Raw genomic sequence first — 27634 nt, forward strand, 5'->3', positions numbered from 1 at the left:
ATCATGCCCTATGAGGAGTATCTTAAAGAACTGAACATGTTCAGCCTGCAGAAGAGAACGCTGAGAGGAGACTGAATAGCCAACCTGTTGGCTAGTACTGAAGATTCTACCTAATTCAGGGGTATTGTCTTTAATTTTGGAAGAATGACAGTTTTAAAGCTCAGGCAAAACAGGGGGCGTGGTTTCTAATGATTAGTTTGAGGTCTTGCATATTATTATGGACACAACAGTGTTGATAAATATATATGGTTATTGAGTACAGGGTTGGGGAAAAGGAAGGGTTGGGGAACAACCTCTTCCTATGCTTCTGCTGTATGAAACACATGGTGATCATTGTCATAGGACCCATTCTGAACTTGAGTTTAGAATCTAACCTTCTGACCTGGAATTATACTGATAGGTTGTCCTTCCTTACAATAAATGTAATAGGCATCCCAAAGATCTGATGGGACCTAAATGCTGCTAAACTAGCTGTGATCTCAGCTTATAGGACTTATTATATGGCATTGCTATATATAACTAGAAGAAGTAATGCACAAGACTTCTAGATTTATAAAAGTTTGCTCAGCCTAAGTTGAGCATGTATAAACAACTAAGAGGAGAAGGAAACATTTTTACAGTGTATGTCTTCTGCCAGCTTTTGGTTGAATTCTAAATAATTTTAATAGTGAAAATTAATTTCAGAATAGAATAATTTTAATGAAGCTTTACAAAGTCAGTAAACCTCCCTCAATTTCTTCTGTCTCTTTTTCTACCCATATTACTGAGTATTGAGGGCCATCTTGTGGCCTTTTTGTTATTGCACTTCATTGCTTTGGTATTTTTCACTTACAAGCCAGGTTGCTCCTGTTTTGAAGTATTCCATAGCCATTTGTGAGTATCTTAATTGTATGATGGAATTTTTTTTATTTGGAATACTCTACAAATGTCCTCACCGTATGTTGAAAGCTAAGCAAAAAACTGTGAATAACTAAAGTATTTTAAGAAAGCTTGCTTTGTCTACAGATTCCAGCCATATTCAGATGATTTCTAAATTCAGATATGCACAAATCATTTGTCAGTGCATGCAACCCCTTTGCTTACCCTTTATCTTAATCATGGTTAGGCCTCGAAGTTCGTGTACATTCTAAAATGAACCAATATATGATTGTGTTAACCAGACCATTGTGTACAAATCTGATGACAAATTTTCAAATAACGTTCTTTTTTGAGCAAGTATTCTTGCCACTTTTTTACTCCCTTTTCCCTTAAATAGCCTTTCGTGATATTAAAAGAAATAAATCTGGAAAATTATCCATATAATTTTATTAAAGTGAAATTATACAGATGATATGATATACCAGCTCTGTATTCTGACACTGTCATTGATACAATGACAGTACTGTAATCTGGCACTATAATCAGTATTATGGCACTGCCATTGGCCATATATTTATTCAAGAACATTAAATAAATTGGGGTTTTTATGTATGTAGTGATCCTATATTATTTTTAGACATCAATGTATGTATTTTGCATCCCCCTCTTCTCTAAGAATAGGAGCTTGTTCATCAAGGCAGCTTGCAACAACTTTAAATGAAGCAGGCCTAAATGGAATTAGATCCTTTTCAATCTTGGAAGCTAAAAAGGGTCAGCTCTAATTTGTACTTGAATGGGAGATCACTAGTGAACCCCACATTCTGTAAGCTATATTTCAATGGGGAAAATGGCAAAACCATCTCTAAGTATCCCTTCCCTAAGAAACAACTATGAAATTCATAACCATAAGTTAACATGCAACTTGAAGACAACCTTAAAACATAAAAATGAAATGAAATTGTGATTCTGCTTACAAATAGCCCTTCAGGAGTAGGTTATGATGATCTCTTGCATAGGTCCACATTCTATAATGAACCAATGTAAGCGAAAGGTTTCCCCTGATATTAAGTCTCGTTGTGTCCGACTCTGGGGGGTGGTGCTCTTCTCCATTTGTGAGCCAAAGAGCCGGCATTATCTGTAGACACCTCCAAGGTCATGTGGCTAGCATGACTGCATGGAGCACCGTTACCTTTCCGCCAAGGCGATACCTATTGATCTACTCACATTTGCATGTTTTTGAACTGTTAGGTTGGCAGAAGCTGAGCCTAACAGCGGGAGCTCACCCTGCTCTCCGGATTCGAACTACCAGCCTTTCAGTCAGCAAGTTCAGCAGCTCAGCGGTTTAACCTGCTGCACCACCAGGGGGTCCTGAGCTCTTGCATAGAATCGCCCAATTCTTTGCATATGTTGGAAACTGGCAAAGTGCATTTTATCACCCTATGTTTAATGTGTATGCTGAATGTATCCATACATAAAATAGGATTGAACTTTGAGGGTGGGTGCATGAACATTGGAGAAAGGAGTATCAGCCATTTAAGATACATGGATGATATTATACTACTAGCAGAAAATTCCAAAGATTTGAAATGATTACTGAATAAAGTCAAGGAAGAAATTCCAAAGATTTACAGGTGGACATTTAGAAAACAAAAAGAACAAGCAGAGATGATTTACATAACTTTAAAGTAGATAAGGTCTGCCTTTAAATAATGGAAGATTGTCAATACCTTGGCCCAGTCATTAATCAGATTTGAGAGTAAAGTCAAGAAATCAGAAGAAGACTGGGAATTGAAAGGACATCTATAAAGTAGACAAAATCCTGAAACATCAAACTATATCATTGAATGCTTATATTAATCCTCAATGTTATATTTTAAATTTCTACATATGGTTGTGAAAGCTGGATGGCGAAGACAGTGGATAGGAAGAAAAGCAGCTCATTTGAAATATCATGCTGGAGAAGAGTTCTGTGGACGGCTACAAAGACAAATAAATGCCCTAGAGCAGTGGTGGCGAACCTATGGCATTCATGAAAAAGGGGCATGCAGCGTCCTCTCTCCTGGCACATGAACTGTTGTCAGCCCCTCTACTGGCTCACTTGTCTGCCCCCCCCCCCTTGCTTGTTTGCCCACCTGCTCCCTTGCCCACCCACACCCTCAACCCCACCCTGAGTGCCCAACCCCCATCCCCCCACCCCGATTTGGGCATGGTCTCTAAAAGGTTTGCCATCACCGCCCTAAAGCAAATGAAACCTTTTTCTAGAAGACACAATGGCCAAATTGAGATGAGAAAACATTATTCACTTAAAAATAAAAATAATATTTAGTAGGGTAGAAGGGTAGTAGGAAAATAGGGAGATTACTTTTCATATAGATTGACATGTTCAAGAAAGCCACATCCCGGAGTCTGTAAAACCTGAGGGGGGCTGTTACTGATAGGATGGCTTGTAGATCTCTCATTCATAACCTCAACGTAAGTAAAAATGTACTTGATGACAATTAACAACAAAATGTTGGTGCTGTAGGAATAAATGATTAGTGTTATAGATGGATGTGCATGACAGAGCATGGGCACCCTTTTCCCCATTTATTCCTGAATTATATGGGGTTAGCTGAGGTATAGGAGTTGGGTACTTGGATGGTCTAGTTTAGGCCTGCAGAAACTGGCAGTAGTAAGGGGCCAAATTTAAATGGACTAAACCTCTTCAAGCCACAGAGAGGTTTTTAGTGCCTCACTCTGGGTTTGTGAAACAATAATATAATATAATAAGACTTTATATTTCACCCCTATCTCCCCAAGGGGACTCAGGGCAGATTCCAACAAACAAGAAGGAAAATATCCAATATCTCAATACAACTACAAATACAAACATAGTAGCCCAAAATAACCCAACATATAAAACAACTTATAACATGACATCTATAGGTTAAATAAAGTGTAACCTATCAAAATTATATCTACATAAAACATGAACATTAAACTTCAGCATTAATTTACAGGAATCTTTCAGAGTAAGCAACAAAGTAAATTAGCCTCAATTTCCCGACCTCCTCATAGCATTGTGGTTAGTTGCAGTCCATTTCTGAGAGAAACAAGTGTTTCAGCAATTGCATCCTCTGTTCGTTCTTTCCCTTTTCCTCTGGGATTACTCTGTCGACTCATTCTCTTATAGAGAAAAAAACCCGCTAACTCTGCCCTGTTCATTTCCCTCATTTGTGAGGGGGAAAACTTAGTTTTGCTATGAAGACCCCACGACAACTTTAACATAACCTAGAGCCCAAGATTCCAGCCTCCCTGAATAAACATCAGATAGCCCTACAAATTTCATCCCTGCTTCCCTTCTCCAATCTAAGTCCAACAATCTCCTCAGTCAGGATTTCCAGCTGAGATCAGCAGTTCCAGCATCCTAACTGACTCTATTGGTGGTGCTCCCTTTGTTAGTTAGTTTGGTAACTTTGGTGCATACAGAAAGGAGCCATGTAGAGGTAAAACACTTGGATGAGGGAGTAGTGGTTTCCAGTTGCTACTCTCTTACTGTTACTGTTATGTTCATGCGGCATTGAATTTTTGCCAGAGTTTGTAAGCTACCTTGAGTCCCCTGCGGAGTGAGAAAGGTGGTGTATAAATGAAGTAAATAAATAAATAATAAATAGCACTATGTATGACCTCCTTCTTTAAGGCTTAGACTCAGAACACTTCCGGGCTGCACCAAATCCTTCTAAGGGTTGTGTAGCCCTGGTCTAAGTGAAGGATGATATTTCTCAAAAGGCAAGTGTTTATAGCAGAACCCTTAGTTTCCAATGCTTTATATAGGATTTTCATTATAGTAATTATTTATAACCCCCATATTTGCACAAGGTTGAGCAAATATAATCAGAAATGTCTATAATTGTAATTTAGCCCTAAAGAGTATACACAATAATATTGACAGTTCAATAAGATTACTGAACTATGGAAGTCATTAAATGAAGGTAGCAGAATGCTGAATATGATTTGACGACATTGTTCTCGCTGTTTCAGGGTCACTTTTCCTAGAAAGAATTTTCAAATAAGTAGTTGAGATTCCATTACCAGCTAGTCAATGCATTCAGTATGTGGGTTTTTTTATTTTACTTTATTGTACTATTAATGTGCATATTTGTGTTGGGTGCTTTTTCCAAGAATGAGGTTTTTTAGAAGTCTTTTTTGGTTCTCCGCAAAAATCTCTATAGAGTACCATTGCTTTGAAATTATACTAGTTTATCATGTTTTGCTTATACTATATCCATATTTCATAATTTACTGCAAGAGTAGGAAAGGAACTGAGATTAGGTTATACATTTAACACAGAGACTACCTGTTTTAAGGATTTCTGCAAAGGCTACTTCTAGTGTGCCTTTGAAACCTAGAAATTTGTAATGTTTTCTGAGGAATGTGGGCTTCCTCTGTTGCTTATAAACTAGGAAAAGATAGAAGGCCCTAGTATATAATAGATCTCTCCTTAAATTTAACCACCAAACCTTTCTAAGGAGATAAACTGTTTTCTGTGGTATCTGGCATTGCTTCAATATTAAAAAAGGATGGAGTCTTGGAAAGCAACCATTCTATTTTTCTCCTGGCGTGTTAACTGTGTGTCTATTCCTCTCTTCTAAATCCTGCCAATGTTTATACAGAAGACTTATGATGAGCGTTAGAAATGTTGCCTCTCTGTGTTCAATATTTCATTTGTGATGCTCTAGGAGGTTTTGAGAACTTTCTCATGAGTGTTTATCTGTGTAGCAACTGTGTGACAGCAGTACATATTTTCAAGGTCTGAGCCCCAGTGTGAACTCATTTCCTCTAGAATCTCACCAAAGCCCAGTGATCTTTGTTAGGTTCTTAATTCGCAGAGGCTTTTGATGTGTAGAGAATTCTGAGAAGAAAGAATTTAATATGTCTGCTGCTCTTTGGTTTGTCAGGCCTGCAGTGTGGTTTTTTAAAATGTTGCTTCTGTTAATATCTTTGGTGTTTTATCTTTACTTGTTGCTGTTTCTGTTGCTGCATGTGTACACGCACATGCAAGATAGTGTTCCTGATGCTGTTATGTGCCTTCCCAGTTATTTCTGACTAAGGTGACCCTATAATGGGTTTTTTTCTTAAGCAAGATTTGTTCAGAGTCAGTTTATCTTTGCCTACCTCGAGAATGTGACTTGCCCAAGATCATCCAGTGGGTTTCTATGGCCTAGCAGGGATTTAGACCCTAGTCTCCAGGGCCATCGTTCAGTACTCAAACCACTACACCACACTGGTTCTCACACAGGGTAAAGACTGCAAGATCAATTCCAAACATAAATTTGATTAATTGTTAAAAACTATAAAGCATCTAAATAATACGCTGAAATGGTCCATTACAAATTATGTTAAAATTCAATCAAGATCCTGCTAAAATGAAAGTTTTCAATGTTTAAAAAAATTGGTGTGATGGGCAGTTGTGTCTGTACATTATTTTTATCCTATGGTTCTCTTGAACTTAAGCCAGATGTGAGGGAGTTACGCCCAAGAAACATCTGGAATTCCACTGTTATCTAGATCAGTGCTTTGCAAACTCTAGATCAGTGTTTCCTAAACCATGGTCTTCCAGATGTTTTGGACTCCAGCTCTCCAGAATCCCTGACAAGTTGAAGTCCAGAATATCTGGAGGACCACATTTTGGGAACCACTGCTCTAAATGAACACTGATCTTAAGTTTGAAGATATATACCTGAGTGCATGTCGTCTATTAGATAGCATGGCCCCAAGATACTTAGAACTTACACCAAGTTCTTAACAGTCGATGGATAGGAGTAAGGTGACAGGAATCCTAGCTCCTACAGCTATTCTCACCACCACATTTTTCACCAGTTGGAGCTTTTAACTCATCTCTTATATATGGAAACATATATGAAGTTGTTCAACCACATTTTTAGACAAAAGATTTAGCCCAAGTCTTGAAGAACTTAATGATGACTCCTTTATATAAAGCACAGTTCTGTTCTTGAGTAGAAGCCACCTGTGAAAAGAATGATTGAGGAGTTTTTCCTTACTACCTCCAGATGTATGTGTGACATATTTTTTTTTAAAAAAAGCAAAGGTCATGCTTGCTTGGTGTCTCTTTGCCCTCAGCTAAACAAGGAGCATAAAAATGATTGTGACTCCTTTTCAGATTTCTGATCTCTTGAAATATATTGTTATTGTTGTTAAGGGCAATTTTTAATTCAAAAGGTTTTATCCTGACTAGAGTAATTTCTACACTGGTAGGTCAGCTGTTGCAGGGATACAGTTGCCTAAGGCCATAAACGAAATAGCATGTTCTCTGACACTTTTTGGCTTTAACCACCTGCACAGTTCGGATCTAAGTTCGTAGTTCTAAATGCTCAATTACAGTTAGAGTAGACCATTGTATCAGAGATTTACATAAATATGAGACATCATTTGTTTGAAATGCAGTTGGATTCAGATCTATGGAGGTATCAATTTGAATTAATGGATTCATCTTTGAATGATACCAGTAAGAATGTAATTTGCACCCTATTTATACATGCATTTTTCAAGTCTATGGCAGCCTTTCAAATGCTCAGGTTATTTCATTTTACTGTATTATACTGATTTACCCTTTTTTCCCTATCCTTATCTATAAAAAGGTTCAAAAATCCAGAAACAAGCAATTGCGAGAAATGTTTCCAGATGGATTCAGTATTCATCATGCAGGAATGCTGAGACAAGATAGGAGTTTGGTGGAGAGTTTGTTTTCTCGAGGCTACATAAAAGTTTTGGTTTGCACAGCAACTTTAGCCTGGGGTGTCAATCTTCCAGCTCATGCTGTCATTATTAAGGTAAGAATATGTCTTCTATCTGTATCAAAACATTTCAAAAACACCATAATGTCATATAGTAAAAAGTGTGTTCTGTTTTGCCTTTTCAGTGCTCGTAAAAGAGAAGGTATAGAGAAAGATGGGCTGCTAATTATCTAGCACTGTTGTGGGGGTAGTTTGCTCAACTGACACTCTCCTTTGGGAATTTAGTTGGGTAGTAAAGATTTAAATATATCACAGATTATGAAAGGATTAGCTTAAGTACACTTTTGAAATCCTGCTGTATTTGCCTAATTTTGGTCTCCAGCTCATCTGGATTACAGTCATGTGTGTTTATGTTAATTTTTATTAACTTTTCTTCAACCAGGGAACACAGATCTATGCTGCAAAAAGAGGCGCCTTTGTTGACCTTGGAATTTTAGATGTCATGCAGATATTTGGCCGAGCTGGGCGGCCTCAGTTTGACAAATTTGGAGAAGGCACCATTATTACAACACATGACAAACTCAGCTATTACCTGACTCTGCTTACTCAGCAGAACCCAATTGAGAGTCAGTTCCTTGAAAGCCTGGCAGACAACCTGAATGCAGAGGTATGGTTGCTTAATTCTGCATTGCTAATATATTCACTTTTTAAAAACTCATATGAATAACAAGAGACCAAAATCCAATACCGTTTATATACAGTTCTATAAATTTCAGTTTTAGGGGATTGTTTTGTGACACTGGTAATTTTTTATACAAAATTAATAATCTTCTGAAGAGTGTAGTAGTTTCAGGGTTGTGACACTGTTCTTTACTATGTTTTCTTTAAACTATATGCATTTTCTAAATCAAGATTATAGGTGCCATAGGTTACCATTTTTATGTATAAGAATAAAGCAAGTCTGGTTTAGCTGCCCAAATATAGCTTAAAAGCTGCTCGATATATCCAGGCCTTTATTGTTACACATAAATCCAAGTCATCTATTGCATTGTATTAGTTGCCGAAGGCTTGCTCACAAAGCCATGTTTTCACCTTTTTTCTGAAAGTCAGGAGGGAAGGGGCTTATCTAATATCACTGGAGAGTGAGTTCCATAACCGAGGAGCCACCACTGAAAAGGCCCTGTCTCTCGTCCCGATACAGTGCACTTGCGAAGGAGGTGGGACCAAGAGCAGGGCCTCTCCAGATTATCACAATCTCTGAGATGGTTTATAATCTCTGAGATGGTTGATTGCAGGCAGGCAGGCACGCTTTCTAGGCTTGCACGCTACACACACTCAGACTCTTTCCAAGGCACGGAAGCAAGTTCTGTTTCTTACTGTAGAAGTGACACTCAGCTGCAGACAGGTTCATGTGCTTTCTGGGCCTGCACGCCACACACTCTACAAACTGGATATGGAGCCTTCAGAGTATTTAGATAACTTGAAGAACTCTGAAATTCTTTTAAATTAACATACTGTTTCAAGGGTAAAGTGAGGTGAGAGTAGCTTTTGATTCACTGATTCTAAAGCCCATTCAGAATCCTGAGTCAGTTTAAGCCATTTTTCCCAAGTAGGTTTTGTGGGGTTGTATGCAAAAAACCAAGTAGAGCTGGGTCTTATTTCCTGTCTTGGCTGTTGTGAAGAGGTCATGGAGTGATGGATGGTTAGGATTTCCATTTTCATTCTGCCCTTCCAATGCAGGATTGTTCTCTAAATCTGACCACTTAGGTCAGTTTGAATATTTTGAGAGAAACCATTTTCATTGTGCGGATGATTGGATTGACATGTCTGAAATAGATTCAAGGCCAGGAAGGTGATAATGTTAACCATAGCATTTGACTTCAAAATGATTCCAGAAAGTGATAGTTAGCAGTAGAGGTAGTCTGTTATCTGTCCCGGGGTATCAATTAGTTCCCTGCTGCCCAGCTATGCCCTTGAGGTGTTTTTGTGCAGCAGCCCCCCCCCCCCCCCCCCCGGCCTCAACTCCCTCCTTCTGAATTTTAAACATGCTCCATTGTGGGCCGGTGTCTACAATGTGCTTCACATTCTGTACAGCGGATTTCTCTGTGCAATATGGTTTATATTGGGGGCCCACTGAAGTGCATTCAGGGATTTAACTTGAACTTTCTTGCAATATTGCTTGATGCACTTTAAATCCTTTAATTCACAGTGCCGCGCGCTTCGACGGTGTGTGTTTTGCAGCCACCACAGTTTGGCTTCAAGGTGCATTAAATGGCCAGAATAAATGTGCCCAAGGTTTATTAAAAGAGGAGAGATGTTTGATTTTGTGCAGTAAATATATCTTTGTGTAAGCTTTTGGTTTGGTCCACACCATTCTTCCTCAGCCTGGCTAGTAAGGAGAGAGCATGGTAAGCAATGAAGAATGGTGTTGGTCAATGGAGCAATATTAGGTGCTACTTGAACACCTAGTGCACCATTCTTCTGTAAGAAGTTTGGCACCATCAGCCTAAAAGTGTTCGAGCTGTTCTGTGCTATAAAGCAGCATACATTAACATTTTTACACATATAGGCTTGTCCAACTATGATTGCCTTCAAATCTATTTTACTGTGATGGCTGGCCTTGATACATTAAGTTACAGAATATTGCAAAATGGAGAGATAGAGAAAGATTTAGTGCTTGTTTTCTTACCACATAATGCTGGAGTTTATTTAGAAACCACAAGTGGCCTGCCTGTAGCATGCCGTTTATCCACCCTTCATCACACTGAAAACTTCAGAAGAAAACTTAAGAGAATATTTATTTTTCTTTAGCCATCCCAAAAATGCAATTTGGTTTTGTAAAAGTTTAATTATGCTTTAAAAGAACTAGTGCACAGTAAGCATAAAATTAATCTTCAACAGCCAGGTTCTGACAACCAAGGGTCAATGTTGAAGTGTGTTAATGATTTCTAATAAACTCATGTTAGTGAAAATAGCAATGCATCTCAGCTGGTGTAACCAAAAATGCTGAAAAGCAAAAGTGTGAGGCACTGACAAGACCATGAAACCATCATTTTTTATGTACTCTGGAACACTGAACATGTCTTTTCTTGCTGACATGACAAGCCAGGAAAGATCGGTACTTGTTTGATTACAGAAAATCAATTGTAAGTCAGGCCAATTACAAAAGTCTTTCATTTCTTTTGATTGTTACTTGGTCATTTATCTCTTTCGATTCACATCTCTATATAAATCTTTTCCTTTCCTGCTTGACTAGCTTTTGCAGAAATCTGAAAGAAAGTGCTTTGGAAACATCATGGAAAATTTGAAAGGTTTCTGGTTTTATATTTAACACTTTTAAAAAAGTTGAGCAGAAAACACACTATGGCCAGAATTTACGAGGTCAGTTACAAATGAGTTACACATTTGTTACTGGTTCATATTCATAATCCCTAAATATTAATCAGTTTGGAGAATACATAGAGACATAGTGATTTTTTAAAAATACTGTTACGTTTAATTCTGTTTTAATTTTTGCATATTTGTATATTTTAAATTTTGTGGTAATACTTTTAATGGGTTGTTGTAGGTTTTTCGGGCTATATGGCCATGTTCTAGAAGCATTCTCTTCTGATGTTTTGCCTGCATCTATGGCAGACATCATCAGAGGTTGGGAAGTCTGTTGGAATACTTTTAATGTAAGCCACTTTGAGTCTCTTTCAGGAGAGATAAAGTGGGGTAGTAGTAGTAGTAGTAGTAGTAGGAAGAAGAAGAAGAAGAAGAAGAAGAAGAAGAAGCCTCTGTGAGTCACAGGACTCTGTTTCCCTGTTAATTGGGAAATAGTTAGCAGACATTTACATAAACATGTTTGTGCACGTGCAATCTCCCATGTAAAGCAAAATTGCAACAGACACCTTCCTTCTGGCTGTTGCACCAGGCATTCAGAGATTGATCACAGGAAAGGGTAGAAACTAGTACTTCGGTGATTGGTACTTTCTTTTATTGCCTTTCAAGCAGATGGTGTCAAAAAGGCCACTACTTAGCAATTATTGTTAGCAAATGTTTGTGTTTGTATTGTCCCCTGTAAATACTTTAGTACAATATGACTTGAAGTCAATCTTCTTAAATGCACAGAAGATGATCGTTGGCTGGATACTGAGAGAATTTATAAGGACTGATAGGTCTCCCAGCAGCCAAAATCCTCGTCACAGAATATGTTATGTAACTTTACATATGTTTAGCCATGTAGCAGTGGTGCCAAGAAACCCTGTTAGTGAATTGTGAAGGTGCATAAAGGGAAACCAATAAGAATGTCCGGCTTCCTAGTCAGAGACCTAATTCACATTAAACATTTGTTCTTTTATTTATTGGTCAGTTTGCTGGCTCTCCTGTGACATAATGAAAAGCAGTCCTGTATTGGATACAGATGTATGGAACTGCCTTATTCTGACTTCCATAGACCTAAATCCACTTACAAAGATTTAAGTCCCAAATGGAATTGCAACCAACATACTTTAATTTCACAAAAAGCAACACTACCCACAGCAGGTGAAAATCCATGTTGAGAAATATTTTTTAAGGTTGATGCTTAGACTGGAAGGCTTAAGTAATTATTTAATCTCAGAGCTCAATATGGTTGGGAGACTTCCAAGGGCAGCTCTACCCTGAGGAATACATGAACAAATTTCCTTGAGGGCATTTTGAATGGCTATATGGATATATTTCCTCTGTTTCCCTTTTTTGCTGCCCATTCCTTCTGTTTGTCTCTTACTTCTGATTACCATCCCCAACACTGCATGGTCTTCCATGCTTCACACACTACTCTTCTTCCTGATTTTCTATTGCCCCTATTCTCTAGGTCTTAACTCTCCTGCCAGTTACCCATTATCTAGAACTCCTCGAGAAAGGAAGTATAGTTTTGAGTACTGAATTCAATTTTGGATTAAATATATGGAGTTCATGATGATTGATGAATTGGTTGATTATTTGAAGGAGAACTGGTTCATTTTAGAGCACAATCTGGATGAGAATTGGGAAATCCATGGGGTGAACCCATAATTCATAACAGTTGGTTCCTCCCTAAAAGCCAAATCCCTGAATTCTATGGACAAAACCATGGTCATTAAACTGGAATCATAGTGCTATATCTGAGTAGTGTGAATGGGCCCCAGAATTTTATTTGAATGATGTGGAGTGGCACAGCACAGCCACCCCAAGCATTCAACTGACAATGGGGAATTTACTCTAAAACTTATGGAAATATATCCCGAAGCATAGAATTCCTATCTGCATGTCTGAAACACTGGTTCAAAATATGACTGTAAGAAAGGACAATGTAAGGATCATGTAGTTAGGCATCTCGCTGATTATTTCAAATGTTGTGTTTATTAGGTAAATGCATCAGAGGATCTCTCCAGCATCTTTATATAGCAAATGGATACAAATAAGTAGTTTAGAAGACAGCAGCAAGTGAATAAGAAGGTTGCTCAGACAGGACATAAAATGTTAAACAGTTGGCATATGTGTGGTGTATAAAATAGATGGCCATACAGAAGGGTAACATTTGCAAAACAAGCGAACTGGGAAGTCTAAAAATGCTGATGAGACACTTGAGAAAAAGAATTCATGCTGTGCTAGTTTAAAAGCAAATATTTTATCTTCTGTGCACACAGGATTTTTTTCTCTTGCAAATTTTGGTTTAATTATGTTATGGTGTTAAATGCTTCTGCTGCCTCAAAACTTTTGCATTAGGAGGTAGTTCATTAAAAGTGTGTAACATTTTTTCTTTGTAGATCTTTCTTTCATTACCATATCCTTTAAGCTTAGCTTAGGCAAGGTCATTCTTAATGATGTACATCTACTGATTGGGAGATAGGGGAAGGATACACAGACAAAATTATTATCTGTGTTACAGCATTTCAAAACTTTTGTATGGGTTCTTTTTAAAAAAGATAAATATGTAAAATGTAAGGAAATGAACAATTATTGTTCTGCCCAGGAGCAAAACAGTTACTGGGTGCAAAAAGCAAGAGGAGAGAATAAAGGAGAGAGAAACCCCTTAGGTGAGCTATTTTTTAGTTTTTTTTTTGTTTTTTTTTTTGTAATTTTGCCCACCATATTTTAATTCTAACCTCTTTTTATAGATGCATTGTTCTTATGAAGAGAAGTTTTGCGTTATCTTTTTTAAATGGGCAAAATGTCCGCAGTGCCATATATGTTAATATATTAACAAAAACTCAAAGAATTTTCTAGCAGAAATTACCCAAGAACTGTCCTCTTCAGTACAATCACAATTACTGCACTGATATAATTTGAAAGGCTTGTACAAAAACGGAAATAATTTTCCAGCAAAAGTTAAGTGGCTTTGTTTTAAGACCTCAAATTATTTCAGCATGTAAGGAATCCTAGCTTTTGATATTTGTATGTTTTCAAAGTCCTGGATACTAAAACGTAATAAAGAATTACCTTTATTTAATCTTTAGAGTTTCAAGTTAATCATACAGTATTTGCGATAATGCATTGACAGAAATCTAGGTATGGGGTGCTTGGAATACTTGAGGAGAAAAAAAACTGCTCAGTCCTTAAACTTAGATTATCAAATGTTGAAGGCATTCTACATGACAACCTAGACTGACTTTTCTCAACTTATTTTTACCGTTACCTTGTGACATAATTTCATATCTCAGAGAACTCCTGCATAACGAACGTACCTATAACTCAAAAATATTATTTTATTTTAATCACTGCCTCTCACAGAACTCCCAGTAACCTCTCACAGAACCCAAGGATTCAAAGAACTTTTGGTTGATAAATCCTGACTTAGACCATATCCTCTTGCAGTCTAGGCTGAATTTATGTATATACTTACCTGGCAGTAATAATGGCCTACTTGCAGGAATATGTGTTGTAGAAGTGGGTTAAAGAGAGTCTGCCAAGAGACCAAACTCAGTCATATTTATTCAGGATTTCCATTGCTCTCATGTCTCCAAGGTACACATTCCCAAATAGGCATGCATTCTTGGTTTGTTTAAAAATGTGAGTTGTGTTTGTACTATCATTTTTGTTACATGGTTGAGACAAAATGTTGGAGTACTGCCTTATAAACAGTGATGTTAGCTTTTTAAAAAACCTAAATATAGGTAGGTAGTTTTTCACATTGTATTGTAGTTCCACCCTGTAATTGAAGACGCAATAAGCCAGAAAACATTGAAGAGGACACCAGGTGGCAGCAGATCTTCAAAAGTCATTTCTGTCTTCTGGCTCAATCAGTGTTCCTTATGGACTTTGGTGATCCAATTAAAAGGGTTTACTGTCTTCTTGTTCCATGTCTTTAAAGCATTTGTTTTGTCATAGTCTCATTGACATTAATGAGAGAAACTTGACATATGAAGAAGTTTGAAGGTTTTTTCTGAATATCTCCATATTTTTGTCCACTCAGGCTATCTGGTTTCCTACCAGATCTCGATATCAGAGCAATCAGAACTGTAAAGAGAACATACGTATAAAGCATTATATTGTATGACTTTGGCATACTTTGGGGTCAACTCACTTTTGCTATAGCAAGCAGAAGCTCAAGTAGAAAAGGTGTGTTATCTGTTCTAAATAATGATTACAATTTGGAGCCCCCGGTGGTGCAGTGGGTTAAACCCCTGTGCCAGCAGGACTGAAGACTGACAGGTTACAGATTCGAATCTGGGGAGAGGCGGATGAGCTCCCTCTATCAGCTCCAGCTCCTCATGCGGGGACATGAGAGAAGCCTCCCACAAGGATGATAAAACATCAAATCATCCGGGCTCCACTGGGCAATGTCCTTGCAGCCAGCCAGTTCTCTCACAACAGAAGCAACTTGCAGTTTCTCAAGTCGCTCCTGACACGACAAAAAAAATTACAATTTGAACGGTGCAGTGTTATTATTTCTGGCAAGGTTAATATTACTCTCTAATAGGCTGAGATGCCATTAGTTCCGTGTCAGCAGATAACACATAAGTACTCCAGCAAACCATGAAGGAAATCAAATGTACAGATTAGTTTAGGTAACAAATTATGTAACACCTGTGGCCTAGCTAAGGAGTCTTTTTTCCTTTGATTCAGTTGCACTCGTTTCTTGCAGACATGTGTTTTTAACTTTTATGAGACCCCATTCAAGTACCAGAATAACTTTTTGCTTTAAACAGTAGCAAAATGCAGTTTGGTTCAAAGAAAAAAACACACACACACACACTATTTCTTTTTATTTGTTGGAATAATTTTCAGGGATGTTATGGCTTAAGCATATCCTAGACAAATGTTTCTAATCATATACATATTGAAAAGTTTCGGTTTTATTTAGTAAAAGAAACTTGGGATGCCAGAACAGGTGCTGATGTTTCTAAGGAGAAAAGGAAGGTGTTCCCGGAGGCAGCAACTAAGGATGTAGCCACATTGCAAAATTATAGCAGTCTGACATCACTTTACAACCTGTTTTTCCACCACAGTTTATTGACTGCAATCCAATCCATTATGGTGAATGTGCACCAATTCAGGGCAACTGCTGTGTCATTGCATTTGATGAAAAGTTGAGATAGATAGAATATAGTTGGGTGTTTAACATGACATCATAAATGTTGAGGGCTTTCCCTATTACATTTATATGATCCTGCAGCAATTCTACTTTTGTAATCAAGTATACTCACAAACAATTTGATTAAAAATCAACTCAAAAAAGCTGTTTCAATTTATGCACATGTAAATACTCTCTCTTTCTGCCCTGGCACTATTTCTGGCCTTTTTGACGGCTTGGGACAGTCATGTCACAAAAGGTGTGATACCAAAATGATTATCACCGCTGCAACTTTCAGAATCCTCTAGTCTGTGTGAGACATACACAGATCTCCCCCCTTTATTGTGCTTCTCCTTCTCAGCAGCTCAGAGCAGGGTGGGGGCAGTTTACTCTCAAAAGGAGACAGTAGTAGATTGCTTCCCCCTTTTGCTGAAGGTGCCCCCCCCCCTCCATCTTACACTGTTGCTGCCATCCCTGTCTAAACTAGCAAGGCCTTGTGCCCCTGTCCCTGCCCCTACTCCTACTCATTCACCAGCTGTAGTAGTGGCAGTAACAGCATGTTTCTCTGCTCTGGCTCCCAGGACTCTCTAGAGCTTCTTTTACCCAGAAGGTAGAAGAGTTGTAACAGAAGTGCAAGACTAGGATGTTTGAAAGAGATGGGAGAGAGGGCATTACTGGGGTGCTATGATTGGAAGAGTAGGACTGTTTGCAGCAGCTGCTACTGGATTGCTTTGTTTTGCCTGATTGCTACTGCTGCTCTGTTCTCCCCTTTTGGAAAGTTGATTCCGACTTGGACAGAGGGCTCTATTATTATTTATTACTAGCTGTACCCACTACACTTTGCTGTGGCCAACCTTCCCTCCCTCTTTCTCTCTTCCTTTGTTTTCCTCCTTCCCTCCCTCCCTCCCTCTTTCTTTCTTTCCTTCCTTCCTTCCCTTTTTTTCTTTCATTCTCTCCTTCCTTCCCTTCCTCTTTTCTCCCCCCCCCCCTTTTCTTTCCCTTCCTCTTTTTCCCTTCTTCCTTCTCTACCTGTTCTTGCACTGCAACTCCCAGCAGTCCTCATGATCTATCTACCTACCTACCTACCTATCTTAACTATTTGGAGGATTTCTGGGAGTTGCAGTCCAGGAATAGGAAATTGGAAATATGCAGGGGTTGGGATGCTCTCAAAGAAATCCAAGGAGAAGAAAGCTTTCATCCTGGAAGCAGTGCTCTCCTAAAGGGCCTGTTCTAGGGGATGCTGGGAGCTGTAGTCCAAAGGAAAGTGTGGATATGTGTGTTTTGTTTGCCAGGGGGAGTTGTTTGTGCACATGCACTGTAGCATCTTTTTGCTTTTTTGGCTTTTAAAGTCCCATTGTGTTTTCCAGTGTTTTTATGAGTGATGGTCACTCGTTGGCCTGATAGGTGTATTGTGTCCAAATTTCATGGTTTTTGAGTTATGTTAATCCCACAAACTAACATTACATTTTTATTTATATAGATGGACTGTTTTACTTGCTATACGCTTGTGAGCTGCTAGAAACTGAGAAAATGACTGAGGAAAGTGAGAGACAGACAGAAGCATTTACCTTCTCATAGTGAAGGGAGTCCCTCAGCTGTTTCCATTTAGTTTGTCATTTCTCCTTTTTCTCAACCACTGCTCTCTTTTCTCCCACTCTGGTCCCTTCACTTTTTTCCATTCTTTCCCTTTTCACTCCCTGTATGCTACACACATAGCTGTTGCAAGTTGGAAGCAACTCTACTCTGTAGCATCCAGTACATGTATATGTGAGTGTGTCTGTATACATATGCTTCTGCATGTTTGTGTGTGTGAGCCGGGGCGGGGGGGGGGGGAGAGAGAGAGAGAGAGAGAGAGAGAGAGAGAGAGAGAGAGAGAGAATGACACACTTACCTGTGTGCATAGAGAAATCTCCCTCAAGTGGGAAAGTGGAAATGTTGGGAGACAGGCAGGATTTGTTGGTGGGGCTAATTCCCAATGGTAGCACTGGCGCTGTCTATCCTCTGGAAAATGGCCAGAGACATGCCTGTGAATCACGCCAAAATCCATAATCAGTTTCAGAACTGATTATGCTGTACCCCATCCACATGCAACAGCACAGATCAATAGGCAATAGTTTTTATTAAAGGAATTCTGTTGCTTACCCTTTAAAAACAAAACAAGCATTCTGGCTAGATATATAATTCTAGTGTAGCAAAAGAAGTAGGTCTTTCCCAAATAATAAAAATAAATAAGAGAAAACTACTTAACAAAATTTTCAAACTTTGATTTTTTTTTGTTTGCCTTGATAATGATTCTCTCACAAATGAGTCAGTAAATAATATATAAATAAGTGGCATCTTAAAATTAATATTGTTCAGTAAGAATAATAGAATCATGGAGTTGGAAGAGACCACAAGGGTCATCTAATCCAACCCCCTGCCATACAGGAAAAGCACAATCAAATTGCTCCTGACAGATGGCCATCCATCCTGTTTAAAAGCCTTTAAGGAAGGAGCTTAGGCAGAAAGTTCTACTGCTGAACAGCTCTTACAATCAGGATGTTCTTCCTAATGTTCAGGTAGACTATCCTTTCCTGTAATTGGAACCTATTGCTCCGAGTCCTTGTTTCCAGGGTAGCAGAAAACAAGCCTTGGTGAATGTAGTATTAAGAAAAAATGTAAAGCTCATTTGACCCAAGGACTTTGTTCTAAAGGGATCCTTTTGTGAGCTCAGGTCTCCCCCCATGATTAGATATGTGAGATTTGGGAATCCTTCCTAATATTCAGAAAAAAGTATTTTGTGGATCTCCAGTCAGAACATTTGTCCTGATATACAAGCACTGCAAATCAATAATTCTGAAATGCACTGTCTGTTTTTCCAATGTAAAATAAATACTTTTATTTGAGCTTTTCAAAATCAAAGAACACTCCCATAAAAGAAGATGCATCTTGTGGGAAGACCTGGCAACATAGCAACTAGTGAGATAAAATGCCCTCCTCCCTCTGCCCTCAGCCGATTCCCAAATCACATATTTCACTTGACTTGAAGGAAAATGATAAAATTGTGGGATAAGCATTCTTCATCTTTTTTTTCCTTTTAAAAATTAATTGCAACCACTTAATTCGTCAGTTTCTGAATATTTCCTTGTAATGTCACTCTTGCGGATTACAATCCTGTTCATATAAAACTGATGGGCTTTATTCCATTTTAATTCTTTAACATATACATTTTATTTCATTTTTCCTACTTTTAGGTTGCTCTCGGAACAGTGACAAATGTCGAGGAAGCAGTAAAGTGGATAAGTTATACTTACCTTTATGTACGGATGAGAGCAAACCCATTAGTATATGGCATCAGTCACAAGGCTTATCAGGTAGAAAATGCTTGCAAAAAACTAACCTGCTTTTTGGTTCTGTAATCCTTTCTTGATGGGAGATTAAATATTTGCCATTGCTGCTTTTCCTGACATCAGCATGTCCAAAGTGCTTAAAAACATAGAAAATATTCCACAACACAAAATGCAGGTGGGGAAGCATCCTAAAAAATTTGATCAGTTATCTTGATAAATGAAAGTGAGTAATCCAACAAAACATGTGAAACAGTCGAATTAACAGTAAATGTATGTGTGCTACTCAAATTTAGCTTTCTCCATCAATCAATTATCTTATCATTTCAATACTAAATATAAACTTTGCAAACTCAATTTGAGTGAGCCAGTTACGTATTTTGATTCAATATAGTAAAAGGAGCATTATATTAGAGAACAGGAAAATGTAAGCCTCTTCGTGCATTTTATGAGTAATGTGTACATTTACAAAAGGATGGATATAGTAGGCTAAATATATTAGTTTCTTGAAGCATCTTAAAGACTAATACAAGGGTTGGAACTTTAATAGTGGCAACTATTTATTTACATATAATACAAAATTGGTACATGCCACCAAGTTTTACAGTCCTTCAATATAGTCACGAGCATTGTGTACAACCCATTTCCAGCGATGTGGAAGTCGTAGGACACCTGTTGCAGTGCCTGTTCTGTTGATAGTTTGAATGGAGCGGTCTACTGCCGCAAGAATTTGAAGCTAATGCCACGAAGTGCTTCCTTCATCTTAGGAATTAAGTCAAAGTCACAAGGGCTTAAGTCTGGGGAGTTCTGCAGAAAATGTTGCTGTTTTTTTCTCAAAGCTGGTCTGAGATGGTGTTCCAAAAATGAAGGCTTTTACCCACCTTGCCACTGTTCTGTAAGGCAATGTAGATTCCCCGCAAGCCTCTTGAAGACCTTGATGACACTGTCGTGCTGTACAACCTCTGGCACATTCAATTTTTATCCAACTCCATTGTTCTTGTTTCAAAAACATCGTGACAACACTTACTTTAGACCACAAGCTAATAAGAAGCTCAGTTCTTCGCGTCACTCTACATGTGCGTGATGTAGGAAGGGCGAGTCTTTTTGCTCAGAGTTAAGGTTGGTATGTATCTAACATGTGGTATATGCGACATTCTTTAGTTTTGTTGCATAGTGTCTTTACAGCAGTGTTGCCACTATTGAAGTTCCAATCCTCGTACATTTATTGAACTGTTGTAGCACACTTAATCAGATGTGATCCAATACAATTAGCCCTCTATATCATGGATTGTATATCCATGGATTCTATCATTCACAGCTTTAAAATATTTTTTAATCCAATTAAGAAATTTTGATTTTGCCATTTTATACAATGGGCACCATTTTACTATACCATTGTATATAATAAGATTTGAGCATTCAGGAATTTTTGTACACATGGGGATCCTGGAATCAAACCCCAGTGGATACCACAAACCATTCCATACATGCCTGTATCCCAGGATTTGATCCCAGGCTTTCTGCTTTAAACTGGATTATATGAGTCCCCACTTCCAGATAATATGGAATAAACAGAAAACCTGGGATCAGATCCTGTGATATAGGGCCTGTCATCAAATAACTGCCCTTATCTATATATATAGCAATAGTAGGAAAACAAGTCATTGGATGACTTGATCTGTCATTATGATAGGAAAATAGTGCAGTATATCCCAGCTAATTCTTCACACATTGAACTAAATATACACACATACACAGGGAACTCTAATAAGAAATCAGAATTAATTATGACTCAAATCATTTTCCAAATTAAATTTCATCTCTGCCATGTACTGTATTTAAAATCTTGTAAGAGCAATTTGCAATTTGATTGCAAAAAGAACTAAAATGCTTTGAAATATGCTTTTCTAAAAAGTTGTTTTCTAATTTTTCATTGCAAGCTGTCAAATGCATTATTATATAGTACACAAATTATAGCTGTGTCCCACTTATTGACTGCAACTGGTAACGTGGTTGTTGTTTTTTTTTTCCCAGTTCTCTGGTACATTTTTTCTTGTCCTCTTTTCCTCCTTTATTTGAAGGGATTACAGTACTTCTTTCTGGAAGAAAATTGTATCTCATAGCTCAAGGCAAGATTTGAAGAGTTTGCCAAGTCAAATAGTGTGCACAAGATACAATTTGAAAGATCCCTGAACAATTTCAAAGCTCTTTGCATTCATATGTACTACATATAGAAGGAACATTTATTTATTAAGTCACATATTTCTGTCCAACCACTCCATATCGCAGCCTTTTTTCTATAGTAGTGGGCAATCGCTTTACCTGCCTCTGAGTACAGGAAAAATTAACTGCCAACTCACTGTTTCCCAGAGGTAGTTTGTGCCATAGAGGGAAACATAGATTTGGGGGATGCCTAAAGGAAGGACAAGCAATTGTAACTTTTCCCCATGTGTGCAAGAACGTAAGAAAGTATTCCTCAGAGCTACATTTAAGTCCGGACATTACTCAGTATAAAGGCATAGAATTAAATATTTCGTTCTTTTTATAAGATATCCAAAACATACATTGTTTAGTTACAATATTAAACGCACACCAAAACATATTTGCATTTCTCCCACCAAAAACTGAAATTGGTACTTCTGGCTAGTTTCCCAGAGTCTCCATAGTGTGTTAGCCCATTGTTCTTGCTTCACTAATTTACAGTTTACTCTATGCCCTGTTTACCTTGGAAGAGAAAGAAGATGGCATACGTTTACAGAATATTTTCAATATAAAATATTTTATCTTGGTAGTTTATCTGGGTGAACTGTGTCCAGTGAATTCATTCATGTTGCACTCCATGTGTATGTCGGTATTTGTCTGATAAGAAGTAAATAGGATGATGGTGAAAGAATTAATATAGAAAAATGGGTGAACAGATAGATACATTTTAACATGTGGAATAATTTTCCATGCAATATTTTAGATGGATCCAAGTTTAGAGAAACACAGAGAACAGCTAGTAATTGAAGTTGGCCGAAAGCTAGACAAAGCCCGGATGATTCGTTTTGAGGAGAGAACTGGATTTTTTTCTTCAACAGATCTAGGCAGAATTGCCAGCCACTATTATATTAAATACAATACAATTGAGGTAATGTACTATTTTTCTCCATTATTTCTTATACTTCGAAATCAAACCAGGATGTTACATTGAATGCACTTTTATTAATAGCATTGTTAGTAAAATTATAAATAGCTATCCTTCGCCAGATTAAACATTTCTACATCCAAGTGGTAAAAGTAATCCTAGTGTGACGTACCAGTACTTGTTCTGAAAAACCATTATTCATTATAGCAATGTCATTCTGGTGTACTTTTGTATGCAGTGGCATGCTTCCAAACCAAATCCAATGGAATTAGGCATTTCTTCTCCATTATCCACCATGTTAAAAACCTGCTCTAGTGAGTTGTTTTTTGGTTTTATTTTTTTATTGTATCCGGGGCGTTGCAGCAAGAGGCAGAAGGATCATTGTTTCTGGTGGAGATACTAGGATCCAGTATTTATGTATGTTTACACATATGTGTGCAAAAGTAATGATATGTGGGCATATGTTGCCCTGTATTTTAAAGCCATATTCTGTTAATCTTGCCTTAAATATATTACTTCTTTGAACACTTCCAACTTCTGTATAGGTTGTTAAAAATCCAGTCAGCAATGTCATCATAATGAAATACATTCACATTATCACCTACATTTGGAATTATTTTTTAAAAAATGCTGTCTTCATCATTGCGAGCTTGTCAGGAAGTTACCCTTTGCATGTTGGACTCATGCAACGAATCTCAAGCCGATACCTTCAAAATATAAGATGGAAAGTAAACAGAAAGTGCCCTGCAACTGTTGATGGGACTTTCCTGCCCCATTTTCGTTAGTGAGATAATGCCAAATATCCTGAACAGCAAACCAAATCCTTTTTTTTCCCTGCAGACTTTCAATGAACTCTTTGATGCTCATAAGACAGAAGGTGACATTCTTTCTATAGTGTCCAAAGCAGAGGAATTTGAACAGATCAAGGTAAGATCACTTTATAGTTTCTTTAAAAACAGTTTTCTTTAAAAATTATTTGTGTGGAAAATTTGTGAACTGATGTTTGAAAGCACAACCTCATGTATTGTGTAGTTTTCTCTTCAGTTAAGTATAAGGATAGAATTTGCAGTTTTATAACTTAATAAATCCATTAAGTCCTTAGATCTTGTCCAAGGGTGTTGTATATACCTAAAGGCTCCAGTGTTTGTATTTGTTTCTGGATAATGCAACTTTTCCATAATCTAGTACATCAGAGTCAGCTTGACACATATTTCACTTTATTCTCAATTCATGGAAGTGCCCCTGACTTTGTAGTGTTTGCCAAAGCCCATACTATGAATTGTCCGACTGAATTGCTGACACATGAACATAATGGTTATTGTGTCATTAAAATTAATTTCTTCTTTTTTTCATCCAAAATGCATTTCATAACCAGAATATATATTCACTATCCGTATTGTACTTATGTTTTTGAATCATTGTACTTGCTTTGAACTGAATAGTTTTAATAATGGACATAAACCAGGGTATTGTAAGCAAATGTTCTGCTTTGGAAGGAGTTCAAATAAGTATGTGTGTTTGTCTAAGAAGAACTTTATTGACTTGCTGAGGGGGTTACACTGGCTTTTTATTTCATTAGCCAATGCACTTTACAAATGACAATTAGATTTGTCAAATGTCAACTGGACCCTCAAACTCATTTGATAAAACAGTATTTATTTAGCCAGAGACAATCCCTGCCTGCTGAAATTGAAACCCAATAGCATTTTACTAAAAACAAGACTAATTTCTCACTTTTCAGGTATGATCCGTGCTACCTGTGCTTTTACTTTGGATGTCAAGAATTATAATTTTCTGTGGCAGAAAAAGATGTTGTTACCGCAACTTCCCCACAATCTGACTGTGTATAGCTGGTTGGCAGGCAGGTTCTCCCTTCCTAACCAACAAAAGTGACATTCTGGAGAGAATTTTGATGTTGCCCCATAATAAAAACATCAAACAGAGGTATCTCTATTCCTGTCTGAGCTGCGTGGAAGTGTAGAAGGAGTGTAGGAGGTCTAATGTGAGCAAACTGTCCATTTGTTAACCATAGTTGGGCTTCTTGAAGCAAGATAATTGGATAGTGATTGAAGAATCCTGCCAATAGTTCAAGAGACAGTTCTGACTTTTCAGCTCTTCTTTTGTGCTGAATGAGATGGTCAGGCCTTGATGGAAGCTGTCTCTAGGTGGTTCCCTGCAGGTGCCAAACATTTACCCTCTTTAAGTAAGTTTTAGACTAATAGACTTTCAGCAAATCAAAGAATATGTAGATTTATTCTCTGTTTTGCAAGTATGGGCGAGAATTTGAAATACTATGCATTATTCAAATTGCAGATATGAATATTTCTTTACTTGTATTAAGACTTAATCTTATTAACAGTGAAAACCTTAATACCATGAATCATAGTACTTCAGAGTTTTGAGCTAAGAACATAATATGCCACATGCAAACTATACGATTTTAATGAACACATTTAATGTTAATTCAAGTTTGTGATAATCCAGAAGGACGGAGGTCAAATAAAAAAGGGAATTTTCATCAGGTGGGAGGATTGTATGGTCAGAAGATTTAATTTTTGAGGCATATTACATTTTTATGTGTCAATGGCAACCTTAATAAAAGGTGATGTATAATGAAATACAATTGTGTCATTGTTAAGATAGTTTCAATTAGGTTCTATTAAGTTCAGTGCTGGGAGACTTGTTTTTCAGAAACTGTAGAATGTTTAAAAACACATTTGTCAGAGATAATTGACGTTTAATTTTCATGTGGAAAATCTGACAAGTTGCACCAGCCTTTTCAAAGTCTACTAATTTGTATTTCAGGTGAGAGAAGAAGAAATAGAAGAGCTGGAAACCTTGCTGAGTGATTTCTGTGAACTTCCCGCTCCAGGTGGTGTGGAGAACAGTTATGGGAAAATAAATATCCTTCTACAAACCTATGTTAGCCGAGGAGAGATAGACAGCTTTTCTCTTATTTCAGATTCTGCTTATGTTGCTCAGGTAAAAACTATATAATATGCTATTAATTTCTCTGCTGTCGAGTTACATTTGACACTCAGAGAACCAGGAGTTTTGTACTGATTTTTGTCCATGTACAATTGTCATGTAAATTTGATTTAGAAACTTGGGGCACGTGAACACAACACAGTTTTAATGCCATTAGTCCATTTTAACCACCATGTTCCCATCTAGTGCTTGTGGTTTGGTGATGTGAATTTTAATGCCCCTCCCTACCTTGCCAGTTCCAGGATTCCATGGGATGTTGTGTTAGTTCAAAGTAGGATGCACCTTATAATTGTGTGGTGTGAATACGCCCCTAGAATGTACCCAAATCTTACATGTCTGTAATCTTTTTAAAACTGACCTTACATGTCCAAGGTCCCTTCTGCAACTGTTTTGAAACCGTAAAGGCTTGTGGGGCATTTTTTCCTGGCTTGAGAGACCGGCTGAACCTGACCATTGTCACCTATACTTTGCAGTCCTAGAATGCACGTAGAATATGGTTTTGCAACTTCTCAGTTAGAAAGAAAACTGTTGCTATTATACCACTTCTTTTACTATGGTGTCTTTTCTTCCTCCGCCTCCTTGTCATTTGTTAAAAGTTTAATCCATTCCTTTTCATGTAAAGCATTTTGGAGTCACATTTCAATTCAAAAATTTTAGCTGTAGTTCAGATACTTGTGCCACCTAGAATGGACCATTGAGACAGTATCAACTGGTAAATCAACACATAAATTCATTGATTCGATGGATTTCATCTAGTTAACGATACCATTTGACTTTGGCATCCAAGGAGATGTAAAACTACTTCAAATAAATACAAGTGGACAACAGGAATGGTGGCATAAATAGCATTAAAAAGCAGCAAAAAAACTTAAGCAAAAAAAATGCAGCCTCTTTGTTTTAAAAGGCAAGGTCCAGTTCAGCTGTTAAGTGTTTCACAAAGACACCAACTGAATCTCTCCAGAGAAGTATTTCATAACCTGGATGCCACAGCAGAGAAGGTTCTAAACAAGAAGGCATGGAAAAATTGCTCTTTTTTGCAGCATCTTCCATATTCTTCTAGCCATTATAGCCACAAGTAATTCTTAAGAGTTGTCATCTGAAAAGTAACTCCTCTAAGATCTATTGGAACTCTTCTATGTCAAATCAGCTTGTCCCATGATGGATAAGAAATACACATGATACAATTTATAACCTACATTGTTTTTTTCTGCAGAATGCAGCACGTATTGTTCGAGCCCTTTTTGAAGTAGCCCTTCGTAAACGCTGGCCTGCAATGACATATAGGTTACTGAACCTCAGCAAAGTTATTGACAAGCGATTGTGGGGCTGGGTCAGCCCTTTGAGACAGTTCTCGGTCCTGCCACCACATGTCCTTGTCAAACTAGAACAAAAGAATCTCACATTGGATAAACTGAAGGACATGGGGAAAGATGAAATAGGTAAGATCTGTAAAGAACTGCTAAATGGATGCATCTCAGATATTTGAGCTCAGTTTGAGCTCACTTCATCTTATTTTTACTTTGTTTAAATTCTACCCATTTCTAGAGCTTTGGGAAAGTTAATTTGACACAAATGAAATGCATTTATGGCACAAAGGATCATTCTAAATTTATATTAACTGACACATAAATAGTACTCAGTATTTAATAAGCATTGAAATTCTCCTTCTACATAGTATATACTTTCGTGCTTCTTGTTTAGTACTGTCTGTATTGATTGATAGCAGATTCATAGAGTTTAAGACAAGTTTCTCTTCGATGTACCTTGTAAATATGATAACTTTTGCACAAAGGGTATATATATATATATATTGAGCTGCCATCTTTTCCCCTTGGGAAAATATAGTAAAATCTAAACCTGCCATGTTTTGTTGTTTTAAATAAATAAATCTATATTCACGTTAACTCAAATCTGTACAGCAATTTATCTAACTCCTTGTCTTCCTGGACATAGTTTGAAACCTTAGAGAAAGCAGACAATACATCTGTAGTGGGGAAAGTGACTTCAGATAGTATGCCTGTTATCATATTATAATTTCTCTACAAATTTTCTATATTCTACAAAATCTGTTTCAAGAAATCAG

At 37.5% G+C, this 27634-nt stretch overlaps 1 protein-coding gene across 1 annotated transcript in view; it reads left to right on the plus strand.

Annotated features, from left to right (window-relative positions):
• The window catches only part of ASCC3 (activating signal cointegrator 1 complex subunit 3), a 254794-nt gene that overhangs the window by 141497 nt on the left and 85663 nt on the right, over positions 1-27634 (plus strand). The window contains exons 15-21 of the mRNA XM_060753089.2: positions 7497-7688; positions 8035-8259; positions 19344-19463; positions 22402-22566; positions 23404-23490; positions 25369-25545; positions 26765-26990. Coding sequence (XP_060609072.2) covers positions 7497-7688; positions 8035-8259; positions 19344-19463; positions 22402-22566; positions 23404-23490; positions 25369-25545; positions 26765-26990 — 1192 coding nt within the window. The remainder of the gene's footprint in view (positions 1-7496; positions 7689-8034; positions 8260-19343; positions 19464-22401; positions 22567-23403; positions 23491-25368; positions 25546-26764; positions 26991-27634) is intronic.

This window comes from Anolis sagrei, chromosome 1 (assembly GCF_037176765.1).
Source record: "Anolis sagrei isolate rAnoSag1 chromosome 1, rAnoSag1.mat, whole genome shotgun sequence".
Lineage (NCBI taxonomy): Eukaryota > Metazoa > Chordata > Lepidosauria > Squamata > Dactyloidae > Anolis > Anolis sagrei.